This window comes from Enhydra lutris, unplaced genomic scaffold, assembly GCF_002288905.1.
Source record: "Enhydra lutris kenyoni isolate GAN:26980312 unplaced genomic scaffold, ASM228890v2 scaffoldscaffold2, whole genome shotgun sequence".
NCBI lineage: Eukaryota > Metazoa > Chordata > Mammalia > Carnivora > Mustelidae > Enhydra > Enhydra lutris.
The window spans coordinates 32,494,228-32,510,979 of NW_019154086.1; the positions used below are offsets into that span (position 1 = coordinate 32,494,228).

General features: G+C 36.7%; 1 protein-coding gene across 1 annotated transcript in view; it reads right to left on the reverse strand.

Annotated features, from left to right (window-relative positions):
* Positions 1 to 16,752, reverse strand: part of LOC111146101 (leucine, glutamate and lysine rich 1) — a 173,937-nt gene that overhangs the window by 38,093 nt on the left and 119,092 nt on the right. The window contains exons 8-9 of the mRNA XM_022501491.1: positions 13,313 to 13,390; positions 12,758 to 12,961 (exon numbers count right to left, since the gene is read on the reverse strand). Of these exons, the coding sequence (XP_022357199.1) occupies positions 12,758 to 12,961; positions 13,313 to 13,390 (282 nt within the window). The remainder of the gene's footprint in view (positions 1 to 12,757; positions 12,962 to 13,312; positions 13,391 to 16,752) is intronic.

The following is a 16,752-nucleotide window of genomic DNA, read 5'->3' on the forward strand; positions in this document are numbered from 1 at the left end:
GCCATTCCTGTCTGCCTTGCAGACTCGTCTTCCTGTACTTGTCATTTAAATGTTTGTGCTCCTCAGCACTTTTTCCTTTCTCCTGTTTCTCTAGATGATCTTATCCACTCCTATGCTTCAAATGCAAACTAGATGCTGACAACTCCCAAACTTTATCTCTGGCTCAGATCTCCTCTTGGTATTCTCTGAGTATCTGACTCATGAATCCAACTCACCGTCTGACTGCTCTACTTCTATATTTCAGAGACATCCCAAACTTAACATATCTGTAATCTCAGAGGCTCAAAGTACTAGAGTTTATTTTTTTGGCTTATGCTATGTGTCACCTGCTGGTTTGCTCCCCATGTTTTGTTCCAGGGTGTAGCTCAAGGAGCAATTCTTACCCAGGAATGCTACTTTAGTGGCAGATGGAAAAGGGAGAGAGCGCCGAGTCCTAACCACTAGAAGCATCTGGCAGATGGAAAAGAAAAATCTCCAAAACATTGGGTCTGTTAAAGCTTCTACTCAGAATTGGTGCACTCTCTCACATTTCAGTGGCAAGAAAAAGTCGAGTGGCCAAGTCTGATCACAGTCAGGCATGGACAGAACAGTTCTCTCATTGGGAGGTGTGCACCTGGCACCCAGTGGAGCCTTTCGAAATTCTGAAATTCCCCTGGAAGCCACTTTGAGGATCTCTATCCTGGAGGCAGGGGATATTCCTTGCATACATTGTGGTTCATTTTTGTTGCTGAGTAGTATTTCATTGTATGGCTATACCACAATTTGATCAACTCACCTGTTGGCAGACATACAGGTTGTTTCACAGGTTTGGGCTCTTACAAATGAAGCTACCATCAATACCTCTGTACAAGTTTTTATATAGATAATCCCTTTAATTCCTCCTGAGTAAAACACTGGGGTAACAAGTAAGTATAATGCTTAACTTTTTAAGAAACTTCCAAACTGTTTCCCGAAGAGGTTGTACTATTTTATATTCCAATGAGCTGGGTATGAAAATTCATTTCTCCACATCCTTGTCAACTTTATGCTCAGACTTTTTAATTCTAGACATTGAAGGTGTGTAGTAGTATCTCACCATGGCTTTAATTTGCATTTCCCTAATGACTAATGATGTTAAGCGTCCTCTTGTGGACTTATTGACCACCTGATGTCTTCATTGGTGAAGTGTCTGTTCAAATCTTTCATTCATTTTTTATTAGGTTATTTACGGTCATATGACGGAGTTTCTGAAGTTCTTTACATATTCTGGAAACAAGTCCTTTATGAGACATATATTTTGCAAATATATTATTCCAGTATACAATTTGTTTTTTCATTCTCTATACTGTCTTTTAAGAAACAGAAGTCTTAATTTTAATGAAGTTCAATTTATCAACGTTATTTTTTTTCTTTTATGGAGTGTTCTTTTGGTGTTGAATCCAAGAAATCTTTGCCCAACTCAAGCTCATAAATGTTGTTCTTCCATGTCTTCTTTAAGAAATTTATGATTTTAGGTTTTATATTTAGATCTTTATTTTGAATTTATATAAATATATTTCATAGTATGAATCAAAGTTCATTTTTCACACATGTATATACAATTATTCCAATACCAATGGTTTCAAAATACTATCTTTCCTCCAATGAATTGTTTTAGTACCCATGTAGAAAATCAACAAACCATATGCATGTGCCTATTTCTGGATTCTCTATTCTGTTCCACTGATCTACTTGTCTTTCTTGAGACTAGTACCCCACTATTAAATATGTAGCTTTACAAGAAGTATTGAAGTCAGGTAGTGATTATATAGGTTTCTTTCCAAAGTTGCTTTGCTTATTCTAGGCCCTTTGCATTTCCATGTGAATTTTAGAATTAGCTTGTTAATTTCTACAAAAAGTTCTGTTGGAATTTTTGTGATTGCACTGAATGTTTTCTTTTTTTTTTTAATGATACAGAGAGAGAGAGAGAGAGAGGAGGGGCAGAGGAAGAGGGAGAGCTGAGCATGGAGCCTGGCATGGGGCTCCATCTCATGACACTAAGATCATGATGTGAGACTAAATGAAGAGTCTGATCCTTAACTGACTGAGCCACCTAAGTGCCCCAACCCACTTATCATTATGAAATGAATTTCTTTATTCCTAGTAATATTCTTTGGTCTAAAATCTACTTTACATGATATCTATAGTATTTCAGCTTTCTTTTGATTAGCATCAACTTGGTGTATTTTTTTCATTGTTTTACTTTTAAATTATTTGTGTCATTACATTTAAAATAAATTTCCTACAGGCAGTTTATAGCTGAATCTTACTTTTTCTTATACAGTCTTATACAAAGATTCTTATATAATCTTCATCTTTTAATTGGAATGTTTAGACAACTTACATTTAATTCAGTTGTTGATATGGTTAGCCTTAAATCTATCCTCTTGATATGTCTCTCCTATGTGTCTCATCTGTTGTGTGCTTTCCCTCTTTTTTCTGCCTTCTTTTGGATTTTGCATATGTCTTATGATTCAATTTTATCAGCTTTTTTTGGCTATTTAGCTATAAATTTTTTCTTTAGTTTTATTTTAGTATTTGCTATAGGAGTAATAAGGGCCATCTTTAACTTAACACAGTTGTAGTAGACCGAATAATTGCCTTCAAAGATATCCATGTCCTAATCTACAGAGTCTGTATGTTACTTTATATGCCAAAAGAGACTTTGCAGATATGATTAAGAGTCTTGATATGGGGAGATTGTCTTGGATTATTTGGTTGTGCCCTAAATGTAATGACCAAGGCCTTTATAAGAAAGAGGAGAAAGCATTAATGTAGGGGAAGGTGATGATGTGACAAAGGAAGCAGAGACTAGATTCATGTGGCTAGGATGCAAAGAATGCCAGAATGCCAGAAGCCTCTTAAAGCTGGAAGAAGCAAGGAATGGGCTTTCCCCTGGAACTTCCAGAAAGAACGTGCCCTGGGGACACCTTGATTTTAGTCCCTGAATACTCCTATGGACTTCTGACTTGCAAAACTATAAGATAAAAAATTTGTGTTGTTTTAAGCTGTTAGATTGGTGGCAATTTGTTATAGCAGCAATAGAAAACTAATGCCATGGTCTACCTTCAAGTGCTATTATACAACTTTAGGTATGAGATTAGAATCTTATAATAGTAAACTTAATCAAATAAGGAACAGCGGTTGATGGAAACTGAAGTTGCACTTGACCGGGTTTTTAAAATACCAGTATACAGAATGGACGTGGCTGGCTATGCACTTGTTAGAAGTAGCAGACAGCACAGTCTTGGCAATTTGGTCCATTTTATTTCTTAAGCCCGGTTTCCTATTTGAAACGAGGCCTTACTGATTAGAAAATTCCAACAGGCATTTTCAGATGGGTGCCTGTCAGTACATTAGAAGTTACCTTTTTTGTGAAATGAGTGTAGAGTATTTAGATGCTCAAATTTCAGTCTCTCTGAAGACAAATATAATTTAGATACAACCAAAGTAAAATCCATTCCATATACATTCCTCTGATGGACTGTGTACAAAACGCCACTGCTGTTACATGTTTCCTTTTAGAATAAAAACTGAAAGTCTAGATTATAGATGCTAAAATAGAGTAGACCAAGGTTTAAACAATGCTAATGAAATGATAATTATTCACTGGATTTTCAAAGTTATAAAGTTCCCTATGACATTTCCACAAAGTCTAAGGTGTTTTGAATGAACTCTTTAAAAAATCATGGACTTAAAGTCTGCAGTGGTAAGTCTGCTTGATTTACTTATGGCTCTAGAAAGAGAAGGGCTTTCAGATCGCTTTGATTCCATTTGAGCCTCTGACCCAGACTCTAAGACTCTTGTGTGATTCTTTAGTAGGACAAAGCAGAAAGAATAATCATATGTGATTGCACAAATACTTACTACCCTTAATTAGCATGAAATGGGCATTGAGTAATGTAAACACAGATGATTATATGTGTGAAAAAGATAATCCCAATTCTAAAAACAAAAATCACACTTTCACACTATACCCATTGTTCAGGAATACAAAACCATTTAAGTCACTGATGATGAAAAAAAAGCTTATGTTGAAAGAAACTAAAAGGGATCAGTTTTGATTCTTGTGAGCCTTTCTGCTAGAAATCTAGAGGAATGATAAGAAATAAGACATTGTTAGATGCATTTCCATATTTTTCCATGTTGTAAAAAGTTGAAAATGTATAGCCATTTTTGAATATTATAGAGACATCTAATTTCCTCTTCTGAACCCGTTCTGGAGGTAAAAATGCCTTAGAGTTATAGGAAACAATACAGATTTAGGTCCTAAATTTGGATTTTACCAAGAATCTGACAAAGGAGATTATCACTAGAATCCAGGAGTTTGGACTGTACCCCCACCTCTGATTTTTGACAAGTCAGAAGCTCTCTGGACCTGAGAGAAACACAGGGAAATTTCGAACTTTAAATCATGCAATCAGTGGTTTCATAGTGATTAAATTAATTCTCATCCATACATCCATCTATCCAGCAAATATTTACTGAGTGCCCATTACGTGTAAGGCATTGTTTTAGTCTCTAGGGATCGGTTCTTTCTCGCCATTTTTTGGTGATACACCTAAGGCAATTGACTAAATTTTAGAAGAAACAAGATTCCAAAGTAGTAAATGACCATCTAAAGTGACAGAATTCATCAGCAATTCTGGCTTACGCTCATATCAGCCTTGAGCTCTCCGCAATGGTATGCTGTCTTTGCTTTTTATATTTGAGAGGGAGGTGTGGCTATCTGTAGCACACTACCCTGCAGTTTCATGAAATATTGCTTAAAAATAACAATTCTGGAGTTGGCACAATAGGCAAATTAGGATCTCTCTCAATTAGGAGTATTTATTTTTAAAATTTTAACTTTTAAATTCATAGACCCGAAAGAAAATGAGAATCTAATTCCTTACATACATGCAAAAATCTAGATTCCCTTAATTGTAGTTAAAAACGTAACTGCAAACAAATGTCAAACCATAATGCCAAATGACAGCTTTAAATTCTATTTCACAAGTTGTTCTTTTAGAGATGTCTTCACATTGTCAATCAAAGAGATAATTTTGATTTTGCCACAACTCCTGCCTTAGTTAAAAGCAGTTAACTCTGTGGTATCATAAGAAGTTTGGCTAAGCCTCTTGTTCTGAGAGCTGCTGACAGATAGGAAATCAGAGAAAGAGGTGAGTCTTGGGGGAAAAATAACATTCTTTATTTTAGAATGATGTTACTTGAAACATTTTGTTTCATAATACTTTCAACTAATAGGATAGCATCCAAATTGAATCACTCCATGGTCTAATCTTTACAACTTGAAGAGTAAAGCAGAAAATATTGGATTGAATAGACATTTAATAAATAGCTACATCACCAGTGTAGGGTGTAAACATTAATGAGATACGATGCTTTAAGGGGTTAGCAACCTAAGAAAAGATGAAAGAGAGGGAATACATTTTCTTAGCACTTACATCCTACCAGGCACAATATTAGATACTTCAGTCTTCATGAGAAGATAGCTATTATTAGTATCCCCATTTTACAGATAAGGAAAATGATTCTTAAAGTGGCTGAGTTGTACAAATTTGATACTGGTCAAGTTGAGAGTTAAACCTATTTGCCTAACTCTACAGTCCATTTTTTATACTTAAGCCACAATACCAGGAGGTAACAGACCCTTTCTACACTGCTTCTGAATCTTTTCAGATTCAAAGCAACTTTTTAAAAGATTTTATTTATTTATTTGTCACAGAGAGAGAGAAAGAGAGAAAAAGCACAAGCAGCGGAGGCAGCAGGCAGAGGGAGAAGCAGGTTCCCCACTAAGCAGGGAGCTCGATTCAGGACTCGATCTCACAACCCCAGTATCATGACCTGAGCCAAAGGCAGACACCCCACTGACTGAGCCACCCAGGCAGGCATCTACATTTCTCATTTTTTTAACCTTCATGAAAATATGACAAGCCTCATTAAAGGAACTAAACAGTAAGCTTCTCTTCGTCTAGAATGTGTTGTGAAATATTATTCTATTTTCATTCTGAAGATATAGATCCATTTCTGATTTTACCAAGACACCAGAGAGTAGAAGACAAAAGTCACCATCTTATATTTATTGAGTGAATGGAAGAATCCTGAAAGAGTAGAGAGGTGGAGTAAGAAAGCAAGAGGGTGGGGAGAGTAGACAGAAAGGGAACACTCAGGGTTCTGCTGGTTTTCTCAGGGATGGGAGTCCCCTGAAGGCTCAGTGTTACAACATGGTTGAGAAAGAAGTCACACAGAGAGAAGCTGACAAAACAGCCTTTCAAGACAGATGCTGAGGAAACTATGTGAACTGTAGTGGAGGGAACATGGGTAATGAGGTTAGACACAGCAGAGCTTGATTACTATCTTTGCCAATTATGTGACCCTGAGTGAGAGACTTAGCTTTGCTTAACCTCTTTCCTTATGTAGACAATGTGGAAAAATGACCTGCTTCACAGGTGAAAGTTCCCAGATCTGCTAACCATGCCTTTGGGCAAATTTGGAAATAACTTGCCCTCTGGGTTGGTAAGACAGAGGGCGTGGTAAGGGGAGAAGGGAATGGCATACTTATGCAAGAACACTGAGCTCCTTCCCCTGTGGCATGTGGTGAGGACAACAGAGTCTTGACTGATTTGCAGATCCCTTACTCCTTCCACTGAGTGCCACATAAGGATGCCTCTCACTCAGGACATGATCCCAGAAGCCTTTAGAGGGCTCCCCACAATTGTGATACCTGTGGATTGTGTGTGAGAGAGTTTGAGAGGGAGAAAGAGGAAGGTGGGGCTGGGGGAAAGGGAGATGGGAGAGAGAGCATGAGGAAGCACACGTTTAATTATGGGGTCGTGTCACATATAGATGCTCCTGAGAAAAAATTGCTAGATTTTGTATATATTCCTCTGGGGTGAGGGTTTGTAGCTTTTGACTAAATAGGAACAAACAAACAAAAATCAAAGACAAAGAGTGAGAGGAGAGGATCTGGGAATTGGAAAGAAGTTTAAGGTTACATGTGTGGGGCAGGGAGAGTAAAACCCTTCATTACAGTCTAAAAGATACCCTTCTGGAGGGATAGGGAGCACTTAAGTAAACTTCATTTAAAACAGATAAAGAGGGGCCCCCCGGGTGGCTCAGTTGGTTAGCCCTGCATTGGGCTCCTCACTCATGGGGTGGGGGGTTGGGGGGGTCTGCGTCTCAAACCTCCCTCTGCCTCTTCCCGGCTAGTGCGCCCTCTTGTGCTCTTGCGCTCCTGCGTGCTCGCTCTCTCTCAAATACATAAGTAAATAAATCTTAAAAAAAAAAAAAATAGAGTTAGGCAGATAAAGAGATACAGCTGTATATTATTTATTTCACAGAAGAAATCACACCTAAGCAACTTGCACCTAACTTCGGTTACAACTAAGCTTTTCTTCCAACAAATGCTCTTCACTAATCCCATCCTGCTACTGGCAAGTCAGTCAAATAAGTATTTTCCTATAGTTCTTGGAATTTACCAAGATGGTGCTAATACAGCTCTTGGGAATGCAGAGAGTACGAGAGCTGTCACAGACAGCTGCAGGTTTCAGCACTCTGGTTGTAGCCCACATGTTAGTGCATAAATTTCTCTTAAGTGTTAAGTGTGGGCAGTTTCCAAGCTTAAACACATATGTCCTTATAAAACGTTATTTGTAAGTTAGTTATAGGGAATTCCAAACACATTTTACCATAGAAATAATTTTCTACAAAAATGGAATTAGGCCTGTTTAATCCACTGTAGGCCTGAAGCACTGTCACAAATGCACAGTCTGAGCAGAGTTCTAGCTCTGGCTGATGAGACCTCACAGTCCAGAAGCAAGAGAGCAGAAAGCTCTTTGTATAGAATTGAGAAAACAGCTGCCCTTTTCTCTGGCGCCACCCACTGTGCCTCCTTCCTGTTCCACCAAGGAGACGTCCCTCTCCAACCTCAGTGTGTCTGTGACCAAGCTGGCCAGACCTTGACCCCCAGCATCCGTGATCTCGAAGGACCTACTTTCCCTCCTTCCAGGGGATCCTCATTTCCTAATAGAGCTTCCTGAGTGTGGGGAAGAAAGCAATGCATAATAGAGTAGATTTGTCCTAATACTTCAACTATTTCCTAGTTACCATTTCCCTTCCGGCCCCAAATTCAGTTCTACCCCTTTTTTCCTTGGGGTCAGTTTTGGTCAGTTTTGGCTTTTGACGTCTTCCTTTTCTCCTCTTCTGAATCTACGCTGCATCTGAATTGCACCTTTCTCATACTGGTCCCAGGGGAGCTTTGGGTTCTATACCAGGAGAGCTGAGGGAAGAGCGATGTGTACATGAGTCTGCCCGAGCTTACGGAAGCACATGCCGTCACCTAGAGCAACTTGGGTTTTGGCCTTTGGAAAGCACATCTGGCAGCTTGGTGGGTTGCAAGTCTTTCCATGATGGTGTTTTGGCAGAATTCCAGGCACCACCCTGTGCTACTAAACAAGAATCTCTGTGAATGTTAACAGTATCTCTATCACTTCTTCTTTGGAGGGACTTTTCACATCTCCAACTGCTTTAGGGACACCTCTAATTTAGAGGTCCCTTTGGCACTTCAAAGCAAAGCTTTACAGGGAACCTTGCTCAGTTGAGAGACAGTTTACTGTTAAAGGGAAAAAAGTGGAGAAAGGAAAGCCAAGAGCATGCATGAACCTAAGGAATGTCTGCAGTCAGGAGGGATGGAAAAGAACCAAGCAGAGACAGAAAGGGGGCAGGTAAACAGATTGCCCCCACAGTCAAAGGAAGACTTGTATTATTTACATGTATAATGCCTAATTCATGTTTATAATATTTTGAAGTTGTTCATTGATTTTGCTACTCCCTAGATGGGGAAGTTTTAGTATCACAGAACAATCCATTTTCTTAGTATTTTTAAAATTTTTCTTTAAAGTTAAAATTATAGTCTTTAGTTTCAAATGAGATTTTCATATATCTTTGATAAACATAAAAATATAGTGCCTAAAGTATACTGATGGTTTAAAAAATTTTTTTATCTTGTTCTATTTTAGGCATACCAGATTGCTTAAAAAGAGGATTCTCTGATTGGCTTGTCAACAAAAATTTCAAGGTAAGTTTGGACAGAAGTGTCAAAAGCTTCCAAAAGGTCATTATTCTTCAAGATATCTTTTTTTTTTTTTAAAGATTTTATTTATTTATTTCACAGACAGAGATCACAAGTAAGCAGAGAGGCAGGCAGAGAAAGAAGGGGAAGCAGGCTCCTTGCCAAGCAGAGAACCCAATGCGGGGCTTGATCCCAGGACGCTGGGATCATGACCTGAGCCGAAGGCAGAGGCTTTAACTCACTGAGCCACCCAGGAGCCCCCAAGATATCTTTTTAACTTGGCTTTCTTTTCTTTTTTCTTTTTTTTTTTTTAAGATTTTTAAAGATTTATTTATTTGAGACAGAGAGTATGTGGTGAGGGGGCAGAGGAAGAAGGAGAGAAGACTACTCCTTGCTGAACACAGAGCCTGATGCAATGTGAGGCTCCATCCCAGGACCCCAAGATCATGACTCTGAGGTCATGACCTGAGTTAAATCAAGAGTTGAATGCTTAACCACCGAAGCCATCCAGGCACCCCTAACTTGGCTTTCATATATCCCTTTTGGTTCAAAATGGAGTGAACTCTGGCTATTTTGCCACTATCCACTTGGTCCAGACATTTAAATAACCTAGCACAAACTGGCAAGAGGTGGGAGCTGAAGATTTTCATTTTTCTTCTGTCTATAAGGCTTAACCACATATGAAGTCCTTTCATTAGTATCAAAACAGTAAATGACCTGAGTTGTTCCCACTATCGCCACACCTTCTCCACTCAGCATCAGAATGATCTTGCCACAGTGTCACTCCTCTGCTAAAATCCTTTCCATTTCTTTTCATTGCACTGTATCTAATACCCAACTCTCAAAGGCCTGGGAGACCCTGCATGCTTTGGTCCTCACTTCTCTCACTCACACTTGTTAGGCCTATAGTCATGCTGCCATTTCTGAGAACTCACCAAGCTTGCTCTTCGGTTGTAAAGCTCTTCCTGACTTTTGGCCTGGTTACTTTGACTTGTCTTCCTTTATATAACATCTTGGAAGTCACTTTTATGACTGCTCTTTCCAAATCAGGTCCCCTTTCTATCAGTCTCTGCTACTATACCCTTCTACTTATTTTATATCCATTATCACAATCTATAATTATTGTAATTACTACTCACTTTTTTTTAACTGTGTCTCATTAGAATGTAAGCTTCCTGAGGACAGGGATGTTTCAGATTCACTATTATATCCCCAGGGTGCATAGTACCTGGCATATAGTGAATGCTCAACAAATAATTGTTGACTGACTAAATTACCCAAAGCAAGTCATTCATTCCCTCAACAAATATTTGTTGAGTGAATACATGCTAGACTTTGAGGATACAACAGAGGACAAGGCAGACAAAATTTGAAGGTGGCCTAGGACAAAGAAAAATGACAATAGGTTATGTCTAGGAATAATCCTATGACAGTATGATACATAAGCACATTTTTATTTGTTATGTGGCAGACAGTAAACTTAGTGTCACCAAATGACTAGATAATATCATGCCTACTTTTGGATAGACTAAAGTGTAAAGAGCAAAGAAGAAAACAGGGCAAGTATATGAAAGAAAAAAAGAGGGGGAAAGAGAAGGTGGTAGCTCAGTGATGTCTCTATTTTCTGAAAACTTAAAGAATTATCTTTCTCATTCAATACTTACAATGAGGGTAAGATTAGAACCATACTAAAATGTGGCAAAACATAATCATCTAGATGAGTGTATATTTCAAAGCAATCCTCCAAGAAAGTTCTATATTTATTCTAATGATGCCATCAATCCTCAAAACACTCATAAGACTGTCTTTTTTCAAATTGCAGCAAGAGATAATTTACTAACCATAGAGAAAAAATACAATTCATTTTTTATCCCACATGGTATTTCCCAGATTGAGTTCCTACCATATTCACTGGATTTGCTTTCTGAGATGGTTTTTAAAATCAAATTCATTCCTAAAGGGCAAAGATTTATCATACAGAGAATATTCTAAAACATATGCTCTTCAGTCAATCCTCAGAAAAGAGTTCCAGAAATGTTTGAGCAAAGACAGGCTCTTTTCAATGACCACTGTAAAGAAGATGGCATTCATTCTGATAAGTAAATATAACTAATCTGACATCTGATTCTGTACTTTTTATGTAGAGTATAAAGCTGTTTTTTATTTTTCTCATTCAGGGTCATCATGATGGCCACCAGTTATTAACCCATGTTAATAAATACAGGAACATTCTAAGTTACTGATGTGTGTTGGGCTGTCTCTATTGCATATTGGGTCAAATTGCAATGCTTTTCATGTTTTTGTTCGGATTTAGGGTTTTTTTTCTTCTTATGCAGGACCAATCTTTCAGTTGCCATTTCTTCTTGTTATTAGTAAGCTTGGACCTTGCAAATATCCTGCTTATGAAATTGCTGTTTCTAATATGTTATGGGCTGAGTGACTATGTAATTGTGAAAGGGCAGAGGTGGTGAAGAGTCCTATAACTATAAGGCATACCATCTTTGCAAGACGCAGGTTGTTGGTATGGCTGAGTCAGGAAGAAATGGTGGGTGGCAATTAGCATTGCAGTTGTTCATCTTATCCCAGGATGGACCAGAGATAAGACTTGTTCCCCTATGAAGTGGACAGAACTCCTTCTAGCTTGAAGTTAGAGACAGATGTAACCCAGGGCAAAAAGTTGATAAGAATGTTCTAAGACAACTTAATTCTATAGCTGCCTTTGTAAAGAATGAAAAAAAGTTTATAAATCTTCTAAGTTAGAAAATGGTCTAATACTTATAAAATGAAATTAACAAAATAAAAAATAAACTAAAAAAATTCTAGGAAAAATGAAAAACACATAGCCAATTTTGGATTCTGTACACAGAGAGTAATATGACAAAAATTCTTGCCCTTATGGGACTTGTGTTCTTCTGGAATATAACAGTTATATCAATAAATGTAAATGGGATAATATCTCCCTTAAAGACTCCCAGATTTGACAAAAACTAATAAAAGCCCAACATGTGTGGTATATATCAGATATGCATTTAAAACTAAAGAACTTGAAAAGAATGAATAAAGACATACCAGGCAAATGAAAACAAAAAGAAAGAAAGAAGGGTTGAGATATTAAGTACAAATAAGGTTCATTTAAAGACAAATTAACTGAGCAACAATATCTAGGAAGGTTAAATGAACATGCTTTTTAGTTTCCCGTTACTATCTGAATGTCAGACATATCTGTGGAGAGCCCTCAAGAAGAGGTGTTGATAAGTAACAGAGAAGAAAAGTAGGAGCTAATGAAAGGAAAAAGTGATACAAAAAGATGTTTTCTGTTGGAAAATGATAGAATCCACCAATTATTGGCCTAGGTGAAATTCAGTAGTATAAGATCACACATGGTCTTTTTGATACTTTTCAAGAAAAATCTAACACCAAATGTAATGTGGATTCCATCTCTACTTCCACTAACTATGTGACTTTGAGCATCTCATTTAACCCATTTGGATTTCAGTTTAATCATCATCAAATGAGGTGGTGGGATGTGATGACCTTTCCTGTGAAATAAGTCCTAAATGCTGTGATTTCACTGTCATTAATATACATAAGACCTTGATATTTCAAATATATATGGAACACTGAGTTAAATAAGATATTTTTGGAAGAAATTGTTGTGGACTGTACCTTTCATTTTTCAGTGTTACAACCTCTTCCTTTGTCTGAGTCAGAAGAGTTTTGGTTATCTGTAGTTCATTTTCTGCAAGGTTAATTCTTTTTTTCATGTCTTCTTCTTGTCTTTCTTTTGCAGTCAGTTCTTCCTGTAAAGTTTTATATATTTGTTGACAAGCCATTAAAGAATCCTCTTTCTCTTTAAGCAATCTGGTATGCCTAAAATGGAACAGGATTTAAAAAAAAGCTCACCAATACACATTAGACACTACATTTTTATGTTTATCAAAGATATGTGAAAATCTCATTTGAAATCAAAGACTGTAATTTTAACTTAAAAGAAAAATTTTAAAAATACTAAGAAAATGGATAGTTCTGTGATATTAAAACTTTCCCATCTAGGGAGAAGCAAAATCAATGAGCAACTTCAAGATATTACAAACATGAGTTAGGTACATGTATAAATAAGATAGTAAGAAAAGTTAAATATATCTCAAATAAAATGTTACTTAAAGTATGGTTTCAAATTCAATGACTAAAAATATTAATTTAAAAATTTGCAATGTATACCTTGATTCAGAAATAATGGATTCAAACTTCAGTTTTCTAAGTTCTCTTTGACAGTCAGCAGCTTCATTAGATTTATTCCTAAAATAATATAAAAGGTTCAAATATTTTATTTCAAAATAGTTCAAGTATAAATGTTTTCCTTTTTTAAAAACATGTTTTTCCTTTATTACTTTTCTTTTCTTTATATTCTATTTGTGATTACATATGCGTACTTCCTTGAGATTAGATATATAAAGTCGAGGGGTTTTTCTCTGCCAAAAAAATCACCCGATCTGTTAGTCCAACAATGTGTTTTTCTATATCATTATTTTATTCATTTTTAGGAGAAATTTCTTAGCATCTTTATATTATTATTTCTTTAAAAAAATAAACATTCAAGTCACTTCTATAATGGCTAAGTAGGCCCCTGTCAGACTCATCTGCATACAAATAAAAAGTCTAAACTTTGAAGAACATTAAAAAAAGTAAAACCCCTATTCGAAGGCATTGGAAAGTGAACAAAAACAAGAAGATTCTGGAGGGAAGCTGACACCTGGAATGAGGTGATAGCATGGGGTCAGGGTTTGTGTGTGTGTGTGTGTGTGTGTGTGTGTGTGTGTGTGTGTTAATGATTTCAAACATGAGAGTCCAGTCTGCATCATGTAGGGGAACTAACATTCTAATAGAAAACATAGTCTGGCCTAAAGAATTAGAGCACAGTGTTCGGGTCAACCACAGTGCTGAAAAGTGAAGAGTGACTCAAAATAGGAGAGTCAAACACAGGAAGTCCCAATACTACCCTACACAAACATCTGGCTGGGCTCTGAACTCTTCATGCACAGGGCAGACTCCAATTAGGATAAAGATAAAACAATTAAACAGAGATCTGAGCTGTTGCGGTAAAGAGAGTTTACAGTCTGAGGCCAACCAAACTATTTGCTTAAAGCAGCAACACCCTCACCCCCACCAACAATAGTATTTGGAGTATTTGGAGAAATATAATAGAATCCAGAATTTCTATAATATAACATTTACAATGCCCAGAATATAATAAAAATTACTCAACACAAGCAAGAACAGAAAAGCATGACCTATTCTTCACAGAAAAGACAGTTAATAGGGACTGCCTCTGAGATGACCCAGATACTGAAATTTGCAGACAAGGATTTTTCAAAGAGCAGTTATACTCTGCTCAAAGACATAAAAAAAAAATCCACTCAAATTAGTGAAAAGATGATAAATCTCAGCAGAAAAATAAACCATTAAAATGAACCAAATGGAAATTCTAAAACTGAAATAAACATATGTCTTGATTTTATGTAATTGGGTTTTGTAACAAAACTCAAAAAGTTAATATATTAAGAAAGAGTAATATTCCAGTTTAAGTTTATATAGGCTATTTATTAATAAGTCATTATCTGAAAGTACCTTAAAATAGTTTATAAACCTTACAATGAACTATATGTTAGATTGCCAATGAATTTGCCCTACTTATAGAATGACATTAATTTCTAATAAGTAATTATTTATTTGCATAATGAATATGTACAACATTCATTTATTTTTAAAATAATTTTATTGTAAAATATGATAAAATTATAAGCTATAGGAAAATTGCATAAAACAATTATATAATGAATTATTATAAGGAGAAAACTCTTATAACTACTATCCAGGTAAAAACATAAAACCTGACCAGCTACCCTAGAAGCTTCATGTCCCTGGTCCCAGTCACAGAGCCCCCATGCTCCCTAAAATAACCATTTTCATGAATTTCATAGTAATCACTTTGATTTTCCTTAGCATTTTATTACTCAAGTTTTATCTTTGAACACTACATTTTAGCTTAACTTTTTCTTCTCAAAAAAATGTCTTTTTAAAACATGTTATTTTCATTATCTGCTTTTTGTAAAATCAATGAAGGTATCATGTTGACACACAGTGAAGTACATATATACTTTGATATGTCTGACATATATACAAGCCCGTGAAACCATCAACAGAATCAAGCAGCACACGAGCCTACTCAAAGCCTAGATCTTGGTCTCTAACGCCACTCCTATTCAAAGGAACCAAGAGTACTCAGAAATGGCTGATTCCAAGACTAAGGCAGAGTAAGTATATCTGAGATACCTTGTTATGTCAGAAGGTGAAGAAGTACTTATAAAAGATGAGGAAACATGGGCGCCTGGGTGGCTCAGTGGGTTAAGCCTCTGCCTTCGGCTCAGGTCATGATCTCAGCGTCCTGGGATCGAGCCCCGCATCGGGCTCTCTGCTCAGCAGGGAGCCTGCTTCCCCCTCTCCCCCGCCTGCCTCTCTGCCTACTTGTGATCTTTCTCTCTGTCAAATAAATAAATAAAATCTTTAAAAAAAAAAAAAAAAGATGAGGAAACCACATTCCAATGTCACAGAAGGCAGCTTGAAGGGGCTTCTACTGGCTAAGCCTAGATAATTTATGTATCAAAGCAATTCAATACAGTAATCAATTATAAACCATTGAAAAAATAAGAGTTCATAGGTTCACACCAATAATAAATAAATAAATAATGGGGGGAAGTGGAGGCTCTTGCTTAAAGTAGGATAGGGCTAATAAATGGGGAGGGAGGGCTGGAGTCAGAAAAATCATTTAGCAACCACTGTATTAGATTTTAGATAAGGTAAAAATAATTAATAGATACTATATTGAGAGATAAATTTTGATGAGGAGGAGAGCCTTTAAAGTGTATTTAAAGTGTCTCTTATAGACTGCTTACTAGTTGAAAAGGAACAACAACAACAAACCCAGGAATAAGGGAGTGAAAAAATTGAGCAATACCTTCACCAGGTGATCAAAATTAACATAACCTAGTGAAGGCAGGCAGGTAGTCATACCCTGAGAAGGACACATCCTCACTTACATGGTTTTCTGGTTAAGAGTACATGCCCCTAATCCAATCAAAAGGAAACATCAGACCAATATAAAATGAAAATTTTTATTTAAAAAATTTTGAGGAGTTCTGCATTTTTCAAAAAACGTCAATGTCATAAAAAAAGAGAACCTGGAAATATTCCAGAATTAGGAGGCTAAAAAGACATGCCAAACAGGCTGACTCTACTGGTCCTATACTAGAGGAGAAAATGCTAGAAAGGCCAACTAACAAAATTAGAATATGGATGGCAGATTAAAGGACTTTATATAAATTTATGACACAGATTACTGTGCTTTTTATTATGTTATGTTAGTCACCATAGAGTACATCATTAGTTTTTGATGTAGTGTCCCATGATTCATTGTTTGCGTGTAACACCCAGGGCTCCATGCAGTGCTTCTGTATTGAAGTATCACCATCCTGAGGAAAGGCAGGCTAAAGTACTTAGAGGTAAAGGGTCATGTTGTATGTAACTTACCCTCAAACAATTCAGGAAAGAAAAGTGTGTGTGTGTGTGTGTGTGTGTGTGTGTGTGTGTGTGTGTGTGTGTGT